This window comes from Panthera tigris, chromosome E1 (genome assembly GCF_018350195.1).
Source record: "Panthera tigris isolate Pti1 chromosome E1, P.tigris_Pti1_mat1.1, whole genome shotgun sequence".
Lineage (NCBI taxonomy): Eukaryota > Metazoa > Chordata > Mammalia > Carnivora > Felidae > Panthera > Panthera tigris.
This window is the reverse complement of record NC_056673.1, coordinates 26,399,090-26,420,339: the sequence shown is the minus strand read 5'-3', so window position 1 is coordinate 26,420,339 and position 21,250 is coordinate 26,399,090. Positions and strand designations below refer to the sequence as shown.

Below are 21,250 nucleotides of genomic sequence, written 5' to 3'. Positions count from 1 at the left end.
GATGAGGGTTGGAGAGGAAAGCTACCGCCGCCCGGAGCCCGCTACCAGGCATGGGTGGTAGCAGCCCCCTGAGGGAAAGAGGCTTGTGACCTTTCTTCTTTGTCAGCGCTCCACTGTATTTATTTTTTTTTTTTTTGCGGATATAGCTTTCCTTTTCTTCTGTGAAGGAAAAGCTTTCCTTTTCTTCTGCCTAGCGCTGTAGGCGTTTCTTCGGTTTTCCCCTGGACAGGCAAGTCTGTCTCCCTTGCCCGGGAGTGCGCGAAATCTGCGGCCAGGCTGCTTCCGCATCGCCCTACCGCCTTGCTGGCTGGTCGGTGTTGGTTGGATCAGCCAGGGCGTCTGGAATCTCTGCGGGCTGAGGGAGGAGGAAAGTATGAGGACGGAAACTTGGGGAGAAGGGGAGCCTGTCCTCCCTTGATGGGAGCGGAGGCCCGTTAGGCGGCCGGGAGCGACAGGCAGATACTTGTGGTTTGTTTTGGTTTTGTTTTACTCAGTGTGCGTGGGAAGCTACCCCATTTTGAGATGCCTGTTGCCACAACTGGGGCGGGGGATGGATTGATTTGAAGGTCATATCTGAGTAACTAGACCAGTTTTGAGTTGTTGGTTCAGATTAAGGGGTTAGATTCCATCAGTTTCATTCTCAGAGCTTCACAGAATCGCAAGATACTAGGACTGGAAAATACTTTAGAATAGTGGTTCTTCTTTTAGAACACATAGGCTATGGTTAAGGTTATAATTGGTTTTCTGATCTATTACACTGTTATTTCAACCATCCCTCCATCCCCAGTTTGAGTTTACAATTTTTTTTTCACTATTGCAAAGTGGTACCGATGTATATCAGTCCCTCCCTACCCCGCCCCTTTTCAGTTATTTCCTCAGGATATATTTCTGGGAATGAGAAGTCTATAGACCCTTTTTAGAAAAATTCAGTCATGGCACAGAAACTTCATAGATCCCAGTTTCTGGATTATATATGTCGTAGGTTAAGAAAAGGTGGTTTAGAATTGTATCTATGTATCTTAGGTTAAGAAAAGGTGGTTTAAAGTAGATCATTTCCTCTGTGTACCCATACTGAAGTTTGGGTACATTTCTGTACATTGTTATTCTTAATTCAGTGCCTGGCTAATTTTCATGAAAACCCGATCAGGTGGGTAGTGTTATTTCCATTTCACAGATGAAGAAATAAGCTCTGAGAGGTTAAGTGATACACACAGAGGAATTTATTTTTTAACGTTTATCTATTTTTGAGACAGAGAGAGACAGAGCATGAACGGGGGTGGGTCAGAGAGAGGGAGACAGAATCTGAAACAGGCTCCAGGCTCGGAGCTGTCAGCATAGAGCCCGACGCGGGGCTCGAACTCACAGACCGCCTGATCGTGACCTGAGCCGAAGTCGGCCGCCCAACCGACTGAGCCACCCAGGCGCCCCTCACACAGAGGAATTTAAATGTAGGTTTGCCTTACTCCAAACTCATCTTCTTTTCATTATACCTCCCTGACCTTTAAAGAAGAATTATTGGGCACCTACTAAGTGTCAGGCCATTGTTATTACAGATAAGGATCTTAGTCTATAGAAGTGAAGAGACATGATCAAGGTAACATATCTGAGTTGTTTTCAGAACCTGGTCTAGAACCTGTACTTTCTAGTTCCTAGTCCACAGCTTTGGCAGAGCATGGATGAAAATCGACATTTGTCAGATTCCAAGACATGCTCTCAACTGTTGTGATTTATAAGACTAGGAAATTTTTTTTACTTCCATTTGTTTTGTTTAAACATTTATTCCAATTTTTATTTCCAGACATCTGTCCTAATGTTGGGTATCTGGTTTTCTTTGAATGGTATTGTTTCAATATTGATTTTCATTTCTGTTGCAGTTAGGAATCTGAAGTAAAGAATAAAGCATGATGGCTTCAATGTCTGAATATACAATTGGTGGGGTGAAAATTACCTTTCCTTATAAAGCTTACCCATCACAGCTTGCTATGATGAATTCTGTAAGTATTTTTTTTTTTAATGTTTTATTTATTTTTGAGAGAGAGAGCATGAGTGAGGGAGGGACAAAGAGAAAGGGGGACAGAAGATCCCAAGAGGGATATACCCTGAGAGCAGCAAGCCTAATGCAGGGCTCGAACTCATAGACTATGAGATCATGACTTGAGCCGAAGTCAGACAACCAACTGAGCCACCCAGGCGCCCCCTGTAAGTATTTTTCAATAGTTATTTTAAGTCTTTATTAAGATACATATGTTTATAATTCATAAGGCTACATTCATTTTCTCAGATAGTAAATGTATTGAAAATATTTGCCTGCTTCGTTGAAGAACATCTAACCCTTGGAAAAATAATACCACTGCTAAACCATATATGTCCATGGATATAATGGAGGCAAAGGAGAACATTCTGAAAAATATTCTCAGCTCATTTGGAACTTCTATTTACTTTGCAGAATTACTGCTTTCTATGAAGTATTTGCTGTCTATTACACAGACTAGTATATTTTTTTGAGACTGTTTATATAGGCAATATGCAAACTTAAGGAAACCAACTTTGTTAAATACCAATATTTTACTATATTTACTTTATACTTTGTTTACGAGTGTAATAGAGTATTTATTTTATGTAGTTTAAATGTTACATAATGATACAATACTATACCTATCTTTGTGCAGAACTTTTTTTTCTCTTCACATATTTAAAATGTAGGCCTGGTGATTGTTAATCCATTTTACATGCTATATAGCATTCCATTATATGAGTATACCAGAATTTTTTTCTATTTTCCTTTTGATAGACTTCTAAATTGTTTACATTCTGTAGCAATTATAAACAATGTTGCTTTGAACTTTATTATTCATGTTTCCTTGTGTTCATGTGGGTAAAATTTGGAGTATATACATAGTACTGTACATGCTGGAGTTGGGTATCTTCAACTTTATTAGGAATCATTAGTTTTTGTGCAAAGTGTACAGGGGTGCCTGAGTGGCTCAGTTGGTTAAGCATCCAACCCTGGGTTTCAGCTCAGGTCATGATCTCACAGTTCATGAGTTTGAGCTCCGTGTTGGTCTCTGTGCTGCCAGTATGGAGCCTGCTTGGGATTCCCTGTCTTTCTCTGCCCTTCCCTCACTTGTGTGCTCGCTCTCTCTCTCTCTCTCTCTCTCTCAAAATAAATAAACTTAAATAATAACGATAACAACAGAAACCAAAGTGGTTATAACAGTTTACACTCCCATGAGCAGTAGCCTCCCTTGTTTTTATCAAAAATATTCATGTACTATATTCTAGTTTTACAGAAACCGTTAAGGCACAAATTGCTTTTTTTCATTTCTTTTTTGCTTGATATGCTTTTTAGGGCCATCATAATTTTAGGGAGAGATATAAAGGAATAAAGTTTAGATTTCACTAAACATGGGTTCTTGCTTCTGCTCTTGCTGTGCTCCCTTAAGTACAACCTTATTTCTCATTGTTGTATTTGTACTTCTCCTGGAGAGATACCCTATGAAGTAAATTGCTTATTGATTTTTTCATTGTTTTTGTGTCCATAGATTGTCAGAGGATTAAATAGTAAGCAACATTGTTTACTGGAGAGCCCTACAGGAAGTGGGAAAAGTGTAGCCTTACTTTGTTCTGCTTTAGCATGGCAACAATCTTTTAATGGTAAGTAGTTGTTGATATTTTCAGGTTCCTTATTGGGACCTGAAAAAAATATTTTAATAAATTGCTTTTTATCCTGAATGGTTCAACCATGTTCTAGCTAATTTAAGTATGGATTCTCTTTTAAGATATTTCTTTATAAGTTAAATATCTTCCAAAAGAGTTTCAATAGAGCAAAATATGTTCAGTTAATTATGAAACAATTTTGAGCATAACGTAGTCCTTTATTTGATGATTCATAGTATGCACAGGAATCTTGGAATGCTTAGAGTTATTATGAAAATGATTATGATAATTTGTATTTAAAAGATGCAAGAGATTGGCCTGTAATGGTGTATAATATACACAAATAATTTGAGTAAATCCTTTAATGTATTTGCTTATCTGTCCCTTCCTCACAACATTAGAACATGGAATATATAAAGGAAACATTCTAATCGATTTTTCTACTTGTTTGGATGCCATATAAGCAAAAGTTTATTGTAATATTGTTTTCATGAATACATATTTTTTTTCCATTTTATTTGCTAACAAAGGCCTAGTATATTGACTTTTATAAAAGACTAGCTGATGTACATAATGAATCCGAAATGCAGTATTGGATATGTTTTAGTTACATAATTAAATGGATTTGACCTAAAGTATTAGGAGAATTTAAAGTTAACCAGGAGTGTGTGTAGGTAGGTATATATGTTTTTATGTGTGTGTCTTTTGAAGGGAAATCTACTTATAAGACTCTTAAAAATGAACAGTAAGTATTTTATAACTTTTGTTCATTCTGATTGTTACTGATAATCTTTGGGGAAAAATGAGATAATCTGTTAATAATTTAAAATTTTAGTGGGAGACCAAAATGTAGAATTAGTAGTATTTATGTAGTACAGATGGGAAAATAATGTCATTACTGCTTATAGAGAATAATTATTCACCTTTTTTTTTTTTTTTAGTCTCTATGAATTGTGTATTTATACATGTAGGCACACAATGTAGACCAATTACAATTTTGTATTTTATTTAAGTATTAAAAATTACCTGTTTTATTTAGTTTGAATATTGACCTTAAAGTATATTTTAATACATGTATCAGAATTGATACATCATGAAGCATGTTTCTATTTGAAATAGATGTATAAAGTGGAAATGACTTAACCCTTAATATGTTTATGTTATTTGATGTATTGAGCTTTCAATTTCTTCATTTAAGGAAATAGCAGTAATTAAGAGTATACTTTAGGTCTTTATTTTAATCTTCCCTGCTTGATATTTTAATAAAACTTGATATAAATGAGTACTTGAGTGGTTAACATTATCTTTGACTATTACTAGATTTTTGCAATTATGTAAATTGATAACTCCCTCTGTAAGTATTTATGGCATAAGTGTTTCTTGCCTGTTGTAATTTGATCCTGGAGATAGGTTGACCAGCTTACCCAGATCTGCCAGGTACTTTTCTAGTTTTAGGACTGAGAATCTTGTTTCCTAGGAAACCTCCCAATCCTGGGCAAATTGGGTGGTTGCTCATCTGAGTTGCAGAAGATTATGAATGTTTGTTAAATTAGAAATATTACAAATTGAGATTCTTTCATTTTTAGGAAAGCCAGTGGACAAAAGCTTAAGTAAAAAAGCTGAGGAACCATTGTCATGTTGTTGTGCATGCCATTCAAAGAATTTTACAAACATTGACTTGAAACAAGGAACTTCACATCATTTCAATTGTCCAAGTACACCACCTTCTGAAAGATATGGCACTTCATCAACTTGTCAAGGTAGTTTATACTTTGCCTGGCTCTTTTGGTATCTGTGGTAGCCTTAATTATTGCTGTTATTAGATTTATCTAAGATAAATTTGGTTAGCATAATGGATTATGTATCTCCACCTAATTCTCTGGAATTATTTTCAGATAACACACAGAGTAGTCAGATATCCTTGGACTATTGTATTCTTGGCTTGACTTTTAATTTATTCAGACATTTTGCTAGTTTAAATCATTTTTTGAAGAAGGCAGTGCACAATAAATGATATTTAGAAATTGATCTTATTTGTGGTCAGTATTGTTAGAGTTTTGAAAAATAATACTGATTTGTATTGTAAGACAAAATCAGTTAGCCTCATTCGTTCATCTTTATGAATTTGCCTGAACTTCTGAGGCCAGTATATCCTCTGAGACTTTTTTTAAGTACATTAGTTTTTTTTTTTAATTGAAGTATAGTTGACACACTATTACGTACATTAGTTTCAAGTGTGCAACATAGTGATTCAAGAAGTCTAGGCATTATTCTGTGCTCACCACAAGTGTGTCTACCATTGTCACTTTAATGCTATTATAATACCATTGATTAGATTCCCTGTGCTGTACCCTTTATCCCTGTGACGTATTCATTCTGTAACTGGAAGCCTGTATGTCCCACTTCTCTCTGGCAGCCATCAGTTTGTTCTCTGTGTTTATGGGTCTGTTTCTGCTTTTCATTTATTTATTCAATTGTTTTGGTTTTTAGATTCCCCATATAAGTGAAATCATGTGGTTTTTATCTCTCTCTGACTTATTTCACTTAGTATAATACCCTCTAGGTCCATTCATGTTGTCACAAATGGCAAGATTTCATCCTTTTTTAAGGCTGAATAGAGAATCAGGTAAATTTTAAATATGATCCTTTACTAGTTCTTACTAGATTTATTTAAGAGAAGTATACTAAGAGACACCTGGCTGGCTCAGGCAGTGGAGGGTCCAATTCTTGCTTTCAGCTCAGGTCATGATCTCATGGTTCATCGATTTGAGTTCTGCTTCAGGCTCTGCACTGACAGTGCAAAGTCTACTTGGGATTCTCTCTCTCCTTCTCTCTGTCCCTCACCTGTTCTCTTCCAAAATAAAATAAACTTAAAAAAAAAGAGAGAGAAATATACTAAGAATATCACAAGATTATTAATATTTAAAAGTATTTCTTTGGCTTTGAGGATATGGGAATGGTTAACCATTATTTGCCTAAGCTGAAAACCTAGGAAATATCCTGTATGCCTTGTTCTTCCATATTTCTCCATGCAAACCTCTATCTCCATTGATACTTCCTTAGTGCCAACTACCATGTTTAGTTTAGAGCATGCATTAACTTCTTGTACTGCTTTCACTCATGCCATTCTTTAATCACTGGTAGGAAGAGAGAGGTTGCTATGATTGATTTAAGTCTAAATAGTATCCATTTCCTAAAATCAAGGTTGGAGTCATCTTCCCCTAAAACACATGACTGTGGGGGCGCCTGGGTGGCTCAGTCGGTTGGGCGACCGACTTCGGCTCAGGTCATGATCTCGCAGTCTGTGAGTTTGAGCCCCGCATCGGGCTCTGTGCTGACAGCTCAGAGCCTGGAGCTTGTTTCAGATTCTGTGTCTCCCTCTCTCTCTGACCCTCCCCCGTTCATGCTCTGTCTCTCTATGTCTCAAAAATAAATAAACGTAAAAAAAAAAGTAAAATAAAAAAAAATTTATAAAAAATAAAATAAAAAATAAAAAGCTTTAAAAAAACAAAAAACACATGACTGTGTGGAGGAGGGTAGCTGTTTGAACTAAAGTATGATTCTGTTAGGAATGAGGAAGAAGTGGTTGAATACATGCTAGAGAGGTGATCATTAATGTTGTCTACACTATTCTTTTAAATTTATTCTTTAATTTATTTTTTTAAGTTTATTTTTGAGGGAGAGAGACAGAGCATGAGTAGGGGAGGACCAGAGAGAGAAGGAGACACAGAATCTGAAGCAGGCTCCAGGCTCTGAGCTGTCAGCACAGAGCCCGATGTGGAGCTCGAACTCACAGCCTGCGAAGTCGTGACCTGAGCTGAAGTGAGATGCTCACCTGACTAGGCCACCCAGGTGCCCCAATGTTTGTTTATTTTTGAGAGAGAGAGAGAGAGACAAGAGTATGAGTGGCATAGGGGCAGAGAAGGGAGAGAGAGAGACACACACACAGAATCCAAAGCAGGCTCCAGGCTCCCAGCTGTCAGCACAGAGCCGGATATGGGTCTTGAACCCACAAACCGTGTGATCGTGACCTGAGCTAAAGTCGGATGCTTAACCAACTGTGCCACCCAGGTGCCCCAGTGTTGTCTACACTATTTTGACCCTCAGGCCTTTTGACTTTCTTTCCATTCCTTAAGAGGGTTATGCTTTCTCTTGCCTCAGAGCCTTTGTTTATAGTGTCTCTTCTGAGGAAAATCCCATTTTCAGTTTGTTTTCCTGCTTTTCCTTTAGGTCTCAGCTTAAATGTCACTTCCTTGAAGGAGCCATACTGACCTTTCTATCAGACTAGATTTGGTTTCTGTATTATGTTCTGTCCTCTCACTGTGTACCTCTCCTTTATAGCACTTGTCATAGTTTTATTATCCATATGTCTGTATTCATCATTTATCAATCTCAGCTTCCCCTAGCAAACTATGTACTCCATGAGGTCAGGGACCATGTCAGTTTGCTTATCATTGAATCTTTAGTGCCTAGCAGAGTGCCTGGCATATAGTAGGTGCTAGCTAAAAAGATTTATTGTATGAATGAGTGGAATTGACTTTGAGATAATTATAGGAACTTTGGTTTATCTTTATATACAACCTGTTTTTTTTTAATTTTTTTACGTTTATTTTGAGAGAGAGAGAGAGAGAGAGAGAGAGAGAGAGAGAACACGAGCACGAGCATGCACAAGTGGGAGGGGCAGAGAGAAGGAGAGACAGAATCCCAAGCAGACTCCACACCACTAGCCCAGAGGCCGATGCAGGGCTCTAAATTACAAACTATGAGATCATGGCCTGAACTGAGATAAGAGTCAGGCCCTTAACTGACTGAGCCACGCAGGCGCCCCTATACAATCTGTATTTTTAAAAAAAAACAGCCTTATTGAAATATACCTGACATGACTATATATATGCATGGTAGGTACACTTTGATAAATTTTGACATAGGTGTACCTTCATTAAACTTTCAGCAGCATCAAGATAGTGAACATATCCATCACCTTCAAAAGTTTTCTCATGCCCCTTTGTTATCCCTCTTTCCCAACCCTCCATGATTCACTCTCCCCAAACAACCACTGATTTGCTTTCTGTCAATATAGATTAGTTTGAATTTTCTGGAATTTATATAAATGGAATCATAGTTTGTACACTTATTTTATCTAGCTTCTTTCACTTAACATAATTCTTTTGAAATTCATCCATGTTGTTGCATGTATCAACGCTTTGTTCCTTTTTATTGTTAAGTAATTTTCTATTGTATGGATATACTACAAATGGTTTCTCCAGTCTCCTGTTGATTTATATTTGAGTTGTTTCTATTTTTAAGCTATTACATATAAAGCCACTGTGAGTATTTGTGTGTAAGTCTTTGTTATGGACATATATGCTTTCAGTTTTCTTGACTAAATACTTAGAAGTGATAGGACTAGATCATTTATGTTTAACTTTTTAAGAACCTTACAGACTGTTTCCCAAAGTGGTTTTACCTTCTTACATTCTCACCAGCAGTGGTTGGGAGTTCCCAATTCTTTATATCCTTGTCAGCACTTTTTTGCCATTCTAATAGGTATGTGGTGGTATCCCATTAAAACCCATTGTGGTTTTAATTTACATTTCCCTCATCACTTGTGACAGTTGAGCATAATTTCATGTGCTTATTAGCCTTCTATGTTATCTTCTCTTTTTTTTAAGGTTTTTTTTTTTTTTTTTTTTTTTTTTTTAATAAAGAGAGTACTATGTGAGCAGGGGAGGGGCAGAGAGAGGGAGAGAGAGAATCCCAACCAGGTTCTGTGCTGTTAGCACAGAGCCCAACTCGGGGCTCCATCCTCAATCCTGATCCCAGGAACCGTGAGATCATGACCTGAGCCAAAACCAGCAGTCGGATATGGATGCTTAACCGACTGAGCTACCCAGGTGCCCCTCTTTTTATGTTTATTGAGCGTTTGAATAGCCTCTTCAATGAATTGCCTATTTAAGTTGTTTGCCCATTTTTCTATTGGGTTGTTTCTTACTGATTTCTAGGAGATGTGTTTTGTGTTTTTTTAAAATTCTAGATAGGTCTTATTTCTTTATAATTTTATATTTTAAAGACTTAACCCCTTTGATAAACTTCTTGCACACTGCCCTGCTATAAAGGACAGGAAGAGGCGTGCCTGGGTGACTCAGTCGGTTAGGCGTCTGACTTCGTCTCAGGTCGTGTTTTGATGGTTCATGGTTCAAGCCCCATGTCGGGCTCTATGCTGACAGCTCAGAGCCTGGAACCTGCTTCCGGTTCTGTGTCTCCCTTTCTCTGGCCCTCCCCTGCTCATGCTTTGTCTCACTGTCTCTCTCAAAAATAAATAAACATTTAAAAAAAAAAAAAAAAGGACAGGAAGATAAGCCTTTTTTATATGCAGGTAATGTGATTTTTTTTTTTTTTTTTTTTTAACAAATTGGGTTTAATCTTATTTGACACATGGCAATTTAATTTTTCTAAAACTAAATTAATTGCTTTTGGTAGATGCTTCCTACCCTTTAATGGGCCCATACAAATTTGCCCCTTGATTTATTAGGGGCAGAGTTTCTCAATAATGGCACTATTATATTTTGAATGGGATAATTGTTTGTTATGGGGACTGTCCTATGCATTGTGGGATGTTTAGTAGCATCTCCTAGGACTCAACCCACTAGATGCCAGTAGTATCTGGCACTTTATGACAGCCAGAAATGTCTGTGTCCAATGTCCCTGCGGGACATTGTTAAAATTGCCCTAGTTTGGAACCACTGATCTAGATTCATTTTGTGGGTATTTTACCAGTTTGACCAGAAATTGCAGAGCTCAAAATTACATGTCTTTTCTAAAATATATATGGAAATGCAGAGGACTAAGAATGGCCAAGACATTTCTCAAGAACCAGTGATAAAAACAGTGTATAGTGATTAAAACAGTTTAGTATTAGCATAGTGTAAAACCAGTGTAAAACAATAGGAAACCCAGATTCATTTCTATATGTATCTAGAAACTTGATTATTTATTGAAGTGCTTCTACAGAGTAGAGGCCTAAGGAGGGACCTTTTTAAAATTGGTACTTAGATATCCATATGGAAAAAAATGTAGATTTTTTTTTTTTTTTGTAATTTGAGAGAGACAGAGAGCATGAGCGGGGGGAGAGGGGCAGAGAGAGAGAATCTTAAGCAGGTTCTGTGCACAGCTCAGAGGCCTGCATGGGGCTCAATCCCAATGCCCTGGAATCATGACCTGAGCTGGAATCAAGAGTCAGATGCTCAACCAACTAAGCCACCCAGACACCCCTCCATATGGAAAAAAATTTAAATTGGTGTCCTACTTTACTTCATGCACAAAAATTGATTCCAGATAGATTAAAAACCTAGTCATGAAAGGTTTTTTGTGGTTTCACATTTTAGGATTATTTGTTCTAGTTCTGTGAAAAATGCTGTTGGTATTTGACAGGGGTTGCATTAAATCTATAGATTGCTGTGGTTAGTATAGACATTTAAACAATATTTGTTCTTCCAGCTCATGAGTATGGAATGTCTTTCCATTTCTTTGCATCATTTTGAATTTCTTTCATCAATGTTTTATACTTTTCAGAGTACAGCTCTCTCACTTCTTTGGTTAAGTTTATTCCTAGATATTTTATTGTTTTTGGTGCAACTGTAAGTGGGATTGTTTTCTTAATTTCACTTTGTGCTGTTTCATTGTAAGTGTATAGGAATGCAACAGATTTCTGTACATTGATTTTGTATCCTGTGAATTTATTGAATTCATTTATCAGTAGTTTTTTGGTGGAGTCTTTAGGGTTTTCTGTATGTTATAGTATTATGTCATCTGCAAATAGTGAAAGTTCTACTTCTTATCAATTTTGATGTCTTTTATTTCTTTAGATTGTCCAATTGCTGTGGCTAGGACTTCCAGTACTATGTGAATAAAGGTGGTTACACTTATTCCTGACCTTTAGGGAAAAGCTCTTAGTTTTTCATCACTGAGTATGATGTTGACTGTGGGTTTTTCATATAAGGCCTCATATTGAGATATGTTCCCTCTAGACCTACATTGCAGAGGATTTTTATCATGAATGGATGTTGTACTTTGTCAAATGCTTTTTCTGCATCTTTTGAAGTGATCATATGGCTTTTATCCTTTCTCCTTTCTCCTATTGATGTGACATATGACGTTGATTGTTTTGCTTCGATAGCCAAAGCAATCTTGAAAAAGAAAAACAACTGGAGGTATCACAATTCCACAGTTCAAGTTATATTACAAAGCAGTAGTAATTAAGATAGTATGATACTGGTAAAAAATACACACATAGCTACATGGAATACAACAGAAAACCCAGAAATAAAACCCACAATTATGTGGATAATCTTGACAAAGGAGGAATGAGTATATACTGGAAAAAAGACCATCTCTTCACCAAATAGTGTTGGGAAAACTAGACACCCACATGCAAAAGAAAAACTGGACCATTTTCTTTCACCATACACAAACACTCAAAATGGATCAAAGACCTAAATGTAAGACCTGAAACCATAACCTTGAAGAGAGCACAGGCAATAATCTTTGACATCAGCCATAGCAATGTTTTTCTAGATTTGCCTCCTGAGGCAACAGAAATAAAAGCAAAAATAAACTATTGGAATTACACCAAAATAAAAATTTTCTGCACGGTAAGGGTAACAACCAACAAAACTAAAACGTAACCTACTTCTCCTATAGGAGAAGATATTTGCAAATGACATAACTGACAATGGGTTAGTATCCAAAATACATAGAACTGATACAACTCAATACTCAAAAGAGAATCCAATTAAAAAATGAGCAGAAGACATGAACAGATATTTCCCCAAAGAAGACAGACAGATAGATGGCTAACACACATGAAAAGATGCTCAACATCACTCATCATCAGGGAAATGCAAATCAAAACCACAATATCACTTCATATCACTTCATACCTGTCAGAATAGCTAAAATCAAAAACACAAGAAACAACAGGTGTTGGTGAAGATATGGAGAAAAAGAAACCCTCTTGCATTGTTGGTGAGAATGCAAATTGGTGCAGCCACTCTGGAAAACAGTATGGAAGTTCTTCAAAAATTAAAAATAGAAATACCCTATAGTCCTGGAATTGCACTACTGAGTGTTTACCCAAAATATATAAAAAACACTAATTCAGAGGTATACATGCACCCTTATGTTTATTGAAGCATTGTTTGCAATAGCCAAGCTATGGAAGCAGCCCAAGTGTCTGTAGATAGATGAATGGATAAAGAAGATGTGGTATATAAATACAATCGGAAATTATTCAGCCATAAAAAGAATGAAAGTGGGGCACCTGGGTGGCTCAGTCGGTTGAGCATCTGACTTTTGGCTCAGGTCGTGATCTTACTGCTGGTGGGTTTGAGCCCAACATCAGGCTCTGTGCTGACAGCTTGGAGCCTGCTTTGGATTCTGTGTCTCCCTCTCTCTCTGCCCCTCCCCCGCTCGCACTCTGTCTCTCTCTGCCTCTGAAAAACAAAGAAATGTAATAAAAAAAAAAAAAAGAATGAAATTTTGCCATTTCCAACAACATAGAGCTGGAGAGTATAATGCTAAGTCAGTTAAAGAAAGACAAATACCATATGAAATCATTCATATGTGGAATTTAAGAAATGAAACAAAGGAAAGCAAAGAGAAAAAAGACAAACCAAGAAAGAAGACCTTTTTTTTTTTTTTTTTTTTTTTTTTAAGCGAGTGAGGGTGTGTACACAGGCAAGCGGGGGAGAGTCAGAGGGAGAAAGAATCTTAAGTAGGCTTCACGTTCAGTGCAGAGCCCAATGCAGGGCTCAGTCCCACAACCCCAGGATCATGACCTGAGCCGAAATCAAGAGTTAGACACTCAACCGAATGAGCCACCCAGGCATCCCAAGAAACAGAATCTTTAATTAAAAAAATTTTTTTTTATTAAACAAAATTTGTTTTCTTAATGTTTATTTATTTTGAGGGAGAGAGAGAGTGTGAGCAGGCAAGGGTCAGAGAGAGGGGGAGACAGAATCTGAAGAAGGCTCCAGGCTCTGAGCTGTTAGCATGGAGCCTGAAGTGGGGCTCAAACTCGTGAACCATGAGATCATGACCTGAGCCAAAGTTGGACGCTCAACTGACTGAGCCACCCAGGCGCCCCAAGAAACAGATTCTTAGCTGTAGAGAACAAACTGATGGTTACCAGAGGGGGGTGAGTGGGATGGGGATAAAAGAGTACACTTACTGTGAGGAAAACAAAAAATAAATACTGGGAAAAAAAAGAAGAAAGAAAGAAGGAAGGAAGGGAGGAGGGAAGGGAAGAAGGAAAGGAAGGAAGGTTGGATGGATGGATGGATGGATTTAGGCCAAAAGATTGATAGTGATTACCTCAGGGAGGAAGATTTACAGAAGTGAGAAGGTGGGGGAGGGAAGCAGATGGCACTTTACTTTTTCTTATTTATATTTCTGATTTGCTGAAATCTTTCATAATGAGCTTATATTAGTTGATAATTTTTTAAAACTAAAGTGTATTGGGGGTACTTGGCTGGCTCAGCAGGTAGAGCATGCAGCTCTTGGTCTTGGGGTTATGAGTTCAAGTCCCATGTTGGGCATAGAGCTTACTTTAAAAAAAAAGTTAAAAAGTCATCTGGCTGGCTTAGTAGAGCATACAACTCTTGATCTCAGGGTTGTGAGTTTGAGTCCCATGTTGGGTGTAGAGATTACTTAAAAATAAAATCTTTAAAAAAATCCAGAATTTCAAGGTATTGGATTACATTGGAAACAGGTTTAGAATGGGTCCGATTGTTTACCTTGGGCATTTAACTCCATTTTCCTATGTATCAGTTTCCCCAATTGTAAACTAACAATTGCTATTGTATGCCATAGTAGCAGGAGCTGATCTATGTAAAACTTTTAGCATGCTGCCTGATACTAATAAAATTGAATTGTATAGGTCAAAAAAAAAAAAAAAAGACCTACATATAAAAGGCAAAACCATTAAGATTTTAGAATACAATGGTATTTAAACTATGTTCCTAAGAGTCTTGGGAAAAAACATGGCTTGTAGGGGTAAGGGCACAATGAGTCAGGGAAGTTCTAGGTCTTTTATTCTGTTTTGGAAATTTTAAGCAATATTTATTTAAAAAATATAGTCCTCCTCAGTAAAAGCTTGAGAATCAGTGCTATGTGGCATAGATTTACTTTGTTTTTACAGATTCAAACTTGGTTTTTGAAATCAGTATTGGACCTGCTTATAGGGCTTCCTTCTCTAATGGTCTATAAATCCTTTAAGGCAGAGGCTGTTTCTTTTTCATTGCTTTTCCATGGTTTCTGGAATTATATGGACTCAGTAAAATAAATGCTTGTTAAATGAATTCAAGCCCTAGAAGTTGAAGGAATGTATAGAGAAGAGTGGGAAGGAAGGAAGGTACTTTTCAGAACACTCACATTTAGGGAAAAGGAGAAACCCATGTATAGGAGCAGTTAAGTAAAGTGTTAACAGATATTAAGGAAAAAGGAAACGTATTTGTTATATTTCAAAAAGACAGTGTTCTGTTTGTCTGTATTCCTAGAGGTTATGCGATGGATTTTGGAGTCAGACAGCAAGAGCCAGTCATATCCACGCTCTGCCTCTTACTAGCTATGTGATACTGGGCATATTAACTTCTTTAAAACCTAGTGTTCACATTTATTAAAAGGAGCTAATATTATTTGGTGATTAAGAGGTCACTGATGACCTTCAAGGTAGTGGGACTAAAAGGCAGATTATAGGAGCTTGATTCTACTGTATTTTTAAGTGTAAAGAACATTTAGAAGCTTAGTGGGGAAGAAACATTGAGATACTGTAGAAAGATGTATATATAAATGAAATACTTTTCTTGGGAGAATCTTACAGATATCTGTATCTATATAAGTGTATATTTTTTAATTAAAAATTTGTTAAATGCTTATTTTTGAGAGAGAGACCAAGCATGAGCGGGAGAGGGGCAGAGAGAGAGGGAGACACAGAATCCTAAGCAGGCTCCAGGCTCTGAGCTGTCAACACAGAGCCTGACATGGGGCTCGAACTCATGAACCACGAGATCATGACCTGGACACTTAACTGACTGAGTCACCCAAGTGCCCTTATATATATATATTTTAATGTTTATTTATTTTGAGAGAGAGAGAGAGAGAGAGAGAGCACGGGAGGGGCAGAGAGAGAGAGGGGGGAGGGGGGGCAGAGTTTCCAAAGCAGGCTCTGTGCTGACAGCAGAGAGTCCAATGTGGGGCTTGAACTCATAAATCTGTGAGATTGTGACCTAGCTGAAGTTGGATGTTCAACTGACTGAACCAGCCAGACACCCCTTACAGTTATATTTTTTAAACCGCATTATCGGGAGTGGTTTACAAAAGCATAAGCCTATTAAGAAATCAAAATTGGACTTTCCTGATGAAAGCATATTTCTCAAAATGTTATATCTTTGTTAAACTCAGTGGTAAATACATGCTTTTAAACATGTCAACCTCATGTTTTAAAGTAAGGAAATTTTGAGTCTTTAACATCTTGGTTCTAATTTTTCCTGGAAAAATTGCCTAAGTGTCAGTTATTTATACTAATTTTTTATGACTTCTTGTAGAAGACTCTCCTGAAAAAACTACGTTGGCTGCAAAGCTATCTGCCAAGAAACAGGCTTCCATAAAAAGAGATGAAAATGATGATTTTCAAGTAGAGAAGAAAAGAATTCGACCCTTAGAAACTACACAGCAGGTAAACAATTTATTGGCAGTGAAATAGTACCATTAGAGCTGCACAAGGTAGTCAAGTATCAATCAAGTTTTCATTGGCCCTTGTGCAATTTACTTGGGTCGTATCATAGATGTAAATTAAAGGATAAAATATTGTAACTTCATTTTATAATATTACTCATTGAAAAGAGTGTCATATAATACATTATTGATAATATGTCTTTAAAGTACATGGTGCTTTCCTATATATGAGGAATTAGACAGTTAAATATTTACTTAAGGTATAAATTGGTAATATAGCTACTTTGTACTTTTTATTTTTTTTATTTTTTATTTTTTTAATGGTTATTTATTTTTTTAATTTTTTTTTAACGTTTATTTATTTTTGAGACAGAGACAGAGCATGAACGGGGGAGGGTCAGAGAGAGAGGGAGACACAGAATCCGAAACAGGATCCAGGCTCTGAGCTGTCAGCACAGAGCCCGACGCGAGGTTCTAACTCACGGACCGTGAGATCATGACCTGAGCCGAAGTCGGCCGCTTAACCGACTGAGCCACCCAGGCGCCCCAATGTTTGTTTATTTTTGAAAGAGACAGAGACAGAGTGTGAGCGGGGGAGGGGCAGAGAGAAAGGGAAACAGAATCCGGAGCGGGCTCCAGGCTCTGAGCAAGCTGTCAGCACACAGCTTGATGTGGGGCTCGAATTCACAAACGTGAGAGCATGGCCTGAGCCGAAGTTGGACGCTTAACCGACTGAGCCACCCAGGTGCCCCTGTATATTTAAAAATTATTTTATTATTTCCAGTTAGAAAGAGTCATCTTTTTTTTTTTTTTTTATGCTTAACACATATAGAAAAACTACTTTTGACCTTCAGGAACAACTTGCCTGCTCAGACTTTTAGTTTGCATTAAACTTCATTTTGGTTCTGTGTTAACAGATAAGAAAGCGTCATTGTTTTGAAAAGGAAGTGCGTGATTTGGATGCAAAAGTTGCTTCAGGAAAGACCACAAAACTCAACTCTCCATTAGGAAAGATAAACTCCTTTTCTCCACAAAATGTATGTATTTATGCCATTGTTCAGTAAAGAAGGAAAATGTGGAATTTGCTAAACTCCTTTTTTTTTTAAGGAATAGTATAATGCAAAGAATAGTAGAAAACAACTCAGAAGTCCTCGAAGTGCTGTCACATCTCTGCTACTAATGTGTGAGATAGGAAACCCTATTTTCTTTGTGCCCCACTTTCCTCATTTATAGAATGAGAGAATTGGACTAGAAAGAAATCTGAAAGGTTATTTTTCTCTTGTAGATTCTAATGTTGTGTACTATACTTCCCTATAATTCTTTCAGTGTCCTTTGGGCAGGCAGTTCTTAAGGAGTAGTCTAGGGAGTTTTGGAGATTACTGACATTTTTTCTCAGGCAGTGTGTGAGGTAAAAAGTATTTTCATAGTAATATGTTATTTGCCTTTTATAAGGGGCACCTGGTGGCTCAGTTGATTAAGCGTCTAACTTGATCTTAGCTCAGGTCTTGATCTCAGGGTTTTGAGTTCACGCCCCATGTTGGGCTCTGCACTGGGCATAGATCGTACTTTAAAACAGTGATACCAATCTTTTTTTTTTTTCATTTTTTTTTTTTCAGTTTATTTATTTACTTAGAGTGTGTGCAAGCGAGGGAGGGATAGAGAGAGAGGGAGAGAGAGAATCCCCAAGCAGGTTCTGTGCTGTCAGCATGGAACCTGAGGCAGGGCCCCACGAACCTCAAGATCAGGACCTGAGCTGATGTGGGACTCAATCTCATGAAATGTGAGATCATGACTTGAGCCGAAAGACCCAGATGCTTAACTGACTGAGCCACCCAGGCACTACCCCCCTCCCCCCGCATAGTAGTTTTCTTCATTAATGAACAGTTAACAAAAGCCAGTTTCACCTGAGAATATCCTTGATGAAGCAGTAAAAATTACTAATTTTATTAACTCAGCCCTTGAGCTTTTTTAACATTCTGTGTGAAGAAGTGAGCAGTACTCAAAACATTTTGCATGCAGAATAGGATGATTATCTTGAGGAAAAGCACTTGTAGAATAGTTTGAATTGTTAGCTGAACTAGCCACATTTTTCATGGAACATTATTTTTACTTGAAAGAATGACTGACAGATAAACTATGGCAATTCTTGAAATAAAGTAAGCCTGATAAAATTTGATTGAAAATCAGAATTTTGAAAAACTGTATATACCACTGTGAACTTGGCAGTTTATGGTACTTGTAGACTTTCCTAATGATATTGGTGGTGATATACAGTGTGACTTTTTGATATTATATAATGAAATGTATTACCATTTATAAGATCTGTAAAATCAGTGAACCACATATTTTCTAAATGGCCTGTGCATGATATTATGAAATGATACCTGGAAAAGATCCATCCTAAGTGCAAGATAGACCAGTGGACCTTTTCTACCCCATCCCTCCACCTCCAGGAAACTCTAGAGTTTTTTTTTTTCAGTCACTGTAGATTAGTTTTCATATCCATAGTTTTATATAAATGGAATTGTGCCTTTTTTTTAATTAAAAATTTTTTAAATTAAATTTCAGATGTTGTGAATTTTACCTGCTGGGTGCTGGGTGTTGTTATATTTCTATAAATACTCTTGAATTTTATTCTGAGATACAGTTAAGTTACAGGGAATCAACTTGATGCTTTTAATCTGCTTCTAGGATTTGTTAGGTGGGATCTGAGCAGGGTTTAGTTGTGGGTTACCTCAGTAGAGGCTAGCTCCTTCTGAGTCCTCTACCTAATGCTCTATGAATTGTTAGGTTTTCTAGTCTGGCTGGTGGGAACAGGCACTGTTCCATGCCCTGTGTGAGTGCCTCATCATTTAGGGTGATTCTTTCTGCTCTCTTGGATTGTTTACTCACTCACATATGCTGACTAATACCCTGCTAGATATTTGAGAGGTCTGTCTGCAGATCTCTGGGATTCATTCTTTGTGCAGCTATCTCCACTTTAATATTCTTCCCTGTGAACTTTAGTCTTTCCATTTTTCTGGACTGAAGAGCAGAGTCTCTTCAATTCAGGTTTGCTGGGCTATATCTTGGTTCCCCCTCCCCATGGCACAGCCTAGAAACTCTCAAGGCAGTAAGCCTAGGCGATTATAGGACCTATTGCATTTATTTCCTGTCTTTCAGGGATCACTCTTTCTTACCTGAAATCCTATATCTTAAAAACTATTGTTTCATATGTTCTGTCTGTACTTTTAATTTTTCAGGGAGGAGATGAAAAAACTCATTGACTCTGGGGACAAATTCTAGAAGTCCTTATTTTATTTTATTTTTTTAATGTTTTATTTATTTTTGAGAGAGAACAAGAGAGAGAAAGAGCAAGTGAGCAAACACGTGAGGGGCAGAGAGAGAAGGAGACACAGAATCCGAAGCAGGTTCCAGGCTCTGAGCTGTCAGCACAGAGCCCGACATGGGGCTCAAACCCACAAACTGTGAGATCATGACCCGAGCCTAAGTCAGACACTTAACTGACTCAGTCACCGAGGCACCCCTAGAAGTCTTTAGATGGCTTATAAGGCTTCCTGTTTATCTGTACAATCATAAGTCCTCTATAAACTTTATTTTCTTTTGCGCTTTCTCCTTCTTCCTCTTTTTTTTTTTTTTTTTTAACCAGCTCCTGCTAATTCTTCAGGAAGCTGCCTTTGACATCCCCAATTTGGAGTTAGATTCCCATCTGGAATGTTCCTTGTACTTTTCGGTTTTTAACACTTACCTTACTCTTACTATCTTCTTTACAAGGCTCTAAGTTCCATTAAGGACAACACCAGGTTTTCTAGTATGTTGAGACCTCCTTGAAGGCTGTGACTGTTACATTCATCTTTATGTTCCAAGTACCTAGCTTTGTGCTAGGAACCTAGTTAAAGACTGAGTGAATGAAAACTATATTCCCTGCCCTCAAAGAATCTTCCTTTAAATTCTTAAAAATACTAAATGGGGAAAAGTCATCTTAGGAGCCTTTAATGTTAAATTGTCAATAATAATATATACTGTGTGTTTGCCTCTGCCAATGTTTTCTACCTCATTTTCTTTCACAGTGCCTTATTTTCTTCATAGCTCTTACTGTTTGAATTTATTTATTTACCTGTTTATTATCTATCTGTGCTGTTAGAATGTAATGTCAGTCTTTTTCGTAAGTATCCCTAGTACCTAGAATAGCATATGGTGTATATTAGTTGCCTGATAAATAGTTGTTAGTTAGAATCTTCTCTAATTCTTACAATGGCATAGGCAGTTATTATTGTTATTCCCATTTTATAGATAAGGATACTCTGAGAATTAAGTACTTTGCTTAAGGTCACAGACTGGCAAATACTAGAGCTAAATCCTACCTAAACAGTATGATACTCTGGCAAATGCTCTGATCACTTTATTTTACATTCTCTCTAAAATGCCTCTCAGAAATCCTGGAGTCCTATAAGCAGGATTCTAATATCAATATAAAGGAAAGAAACATTATGTAGAAGCCTCAAGAATAAAGAAATCAAGTATAGGATAAGCTGTGATTGGTAATAATTAAAATTAGAGAAGTGGATTTTTAAATTTCGTTTTGTTTTTATTGGTTAAGAGAATGAGCTTGAATCAGACTACCTGGGTTTTAATCACAACTCTGCTCTTTTACACCTATGTAATCTTGATTAAGTTTTTCTACTGTGAGCTATTTTTACTTCAGTTTCTCCATTTGTTGAACAGGGCTAGTAATAGTACCTCTCTCACAGGGCTGTTAGGAGGGTTAAACAGGTAAATATTTATAAAGTGGTAAGAGTAAGGGCGCCTGGGTGGCTCAGGTCACAATCTTGTGGTCCGTGGGTTCAAGCCTGGTGTTGGG

The 21,250-nt window shown here is 37.3% G+C and overlaps 1 protein-coding gene across 1 annotated transcript in view; it reads left to right on the top strand.

Moving 5' to 3' along the window:
* The window catches only part of BRIP1 (BRCA1 interacting helicase 1), a 206,143-nt gene continuing 184,893 nt past the window's right edge, over positions 1-21,250 (top strand). Inside the window, 6 exon segments of the mRNA XM_042966252.1 lie at positions 1-229; positions 1,875-1,994; positions 3,543-3,654; positions 5,244-5,417; positions 16,260-16,390; positions 17,307-17,426. Of these exon segments, the coding sequence (XP_042822186.1) occupies positions 1,902-1,994; positions 3,543-3,654; positions 5,244-5,417; positions 16,260-16,390; positions 17,307-17,426 (630 nt within the window). The 5' untranslated portion in view covers positions 1-229; positions 1,875-1,901.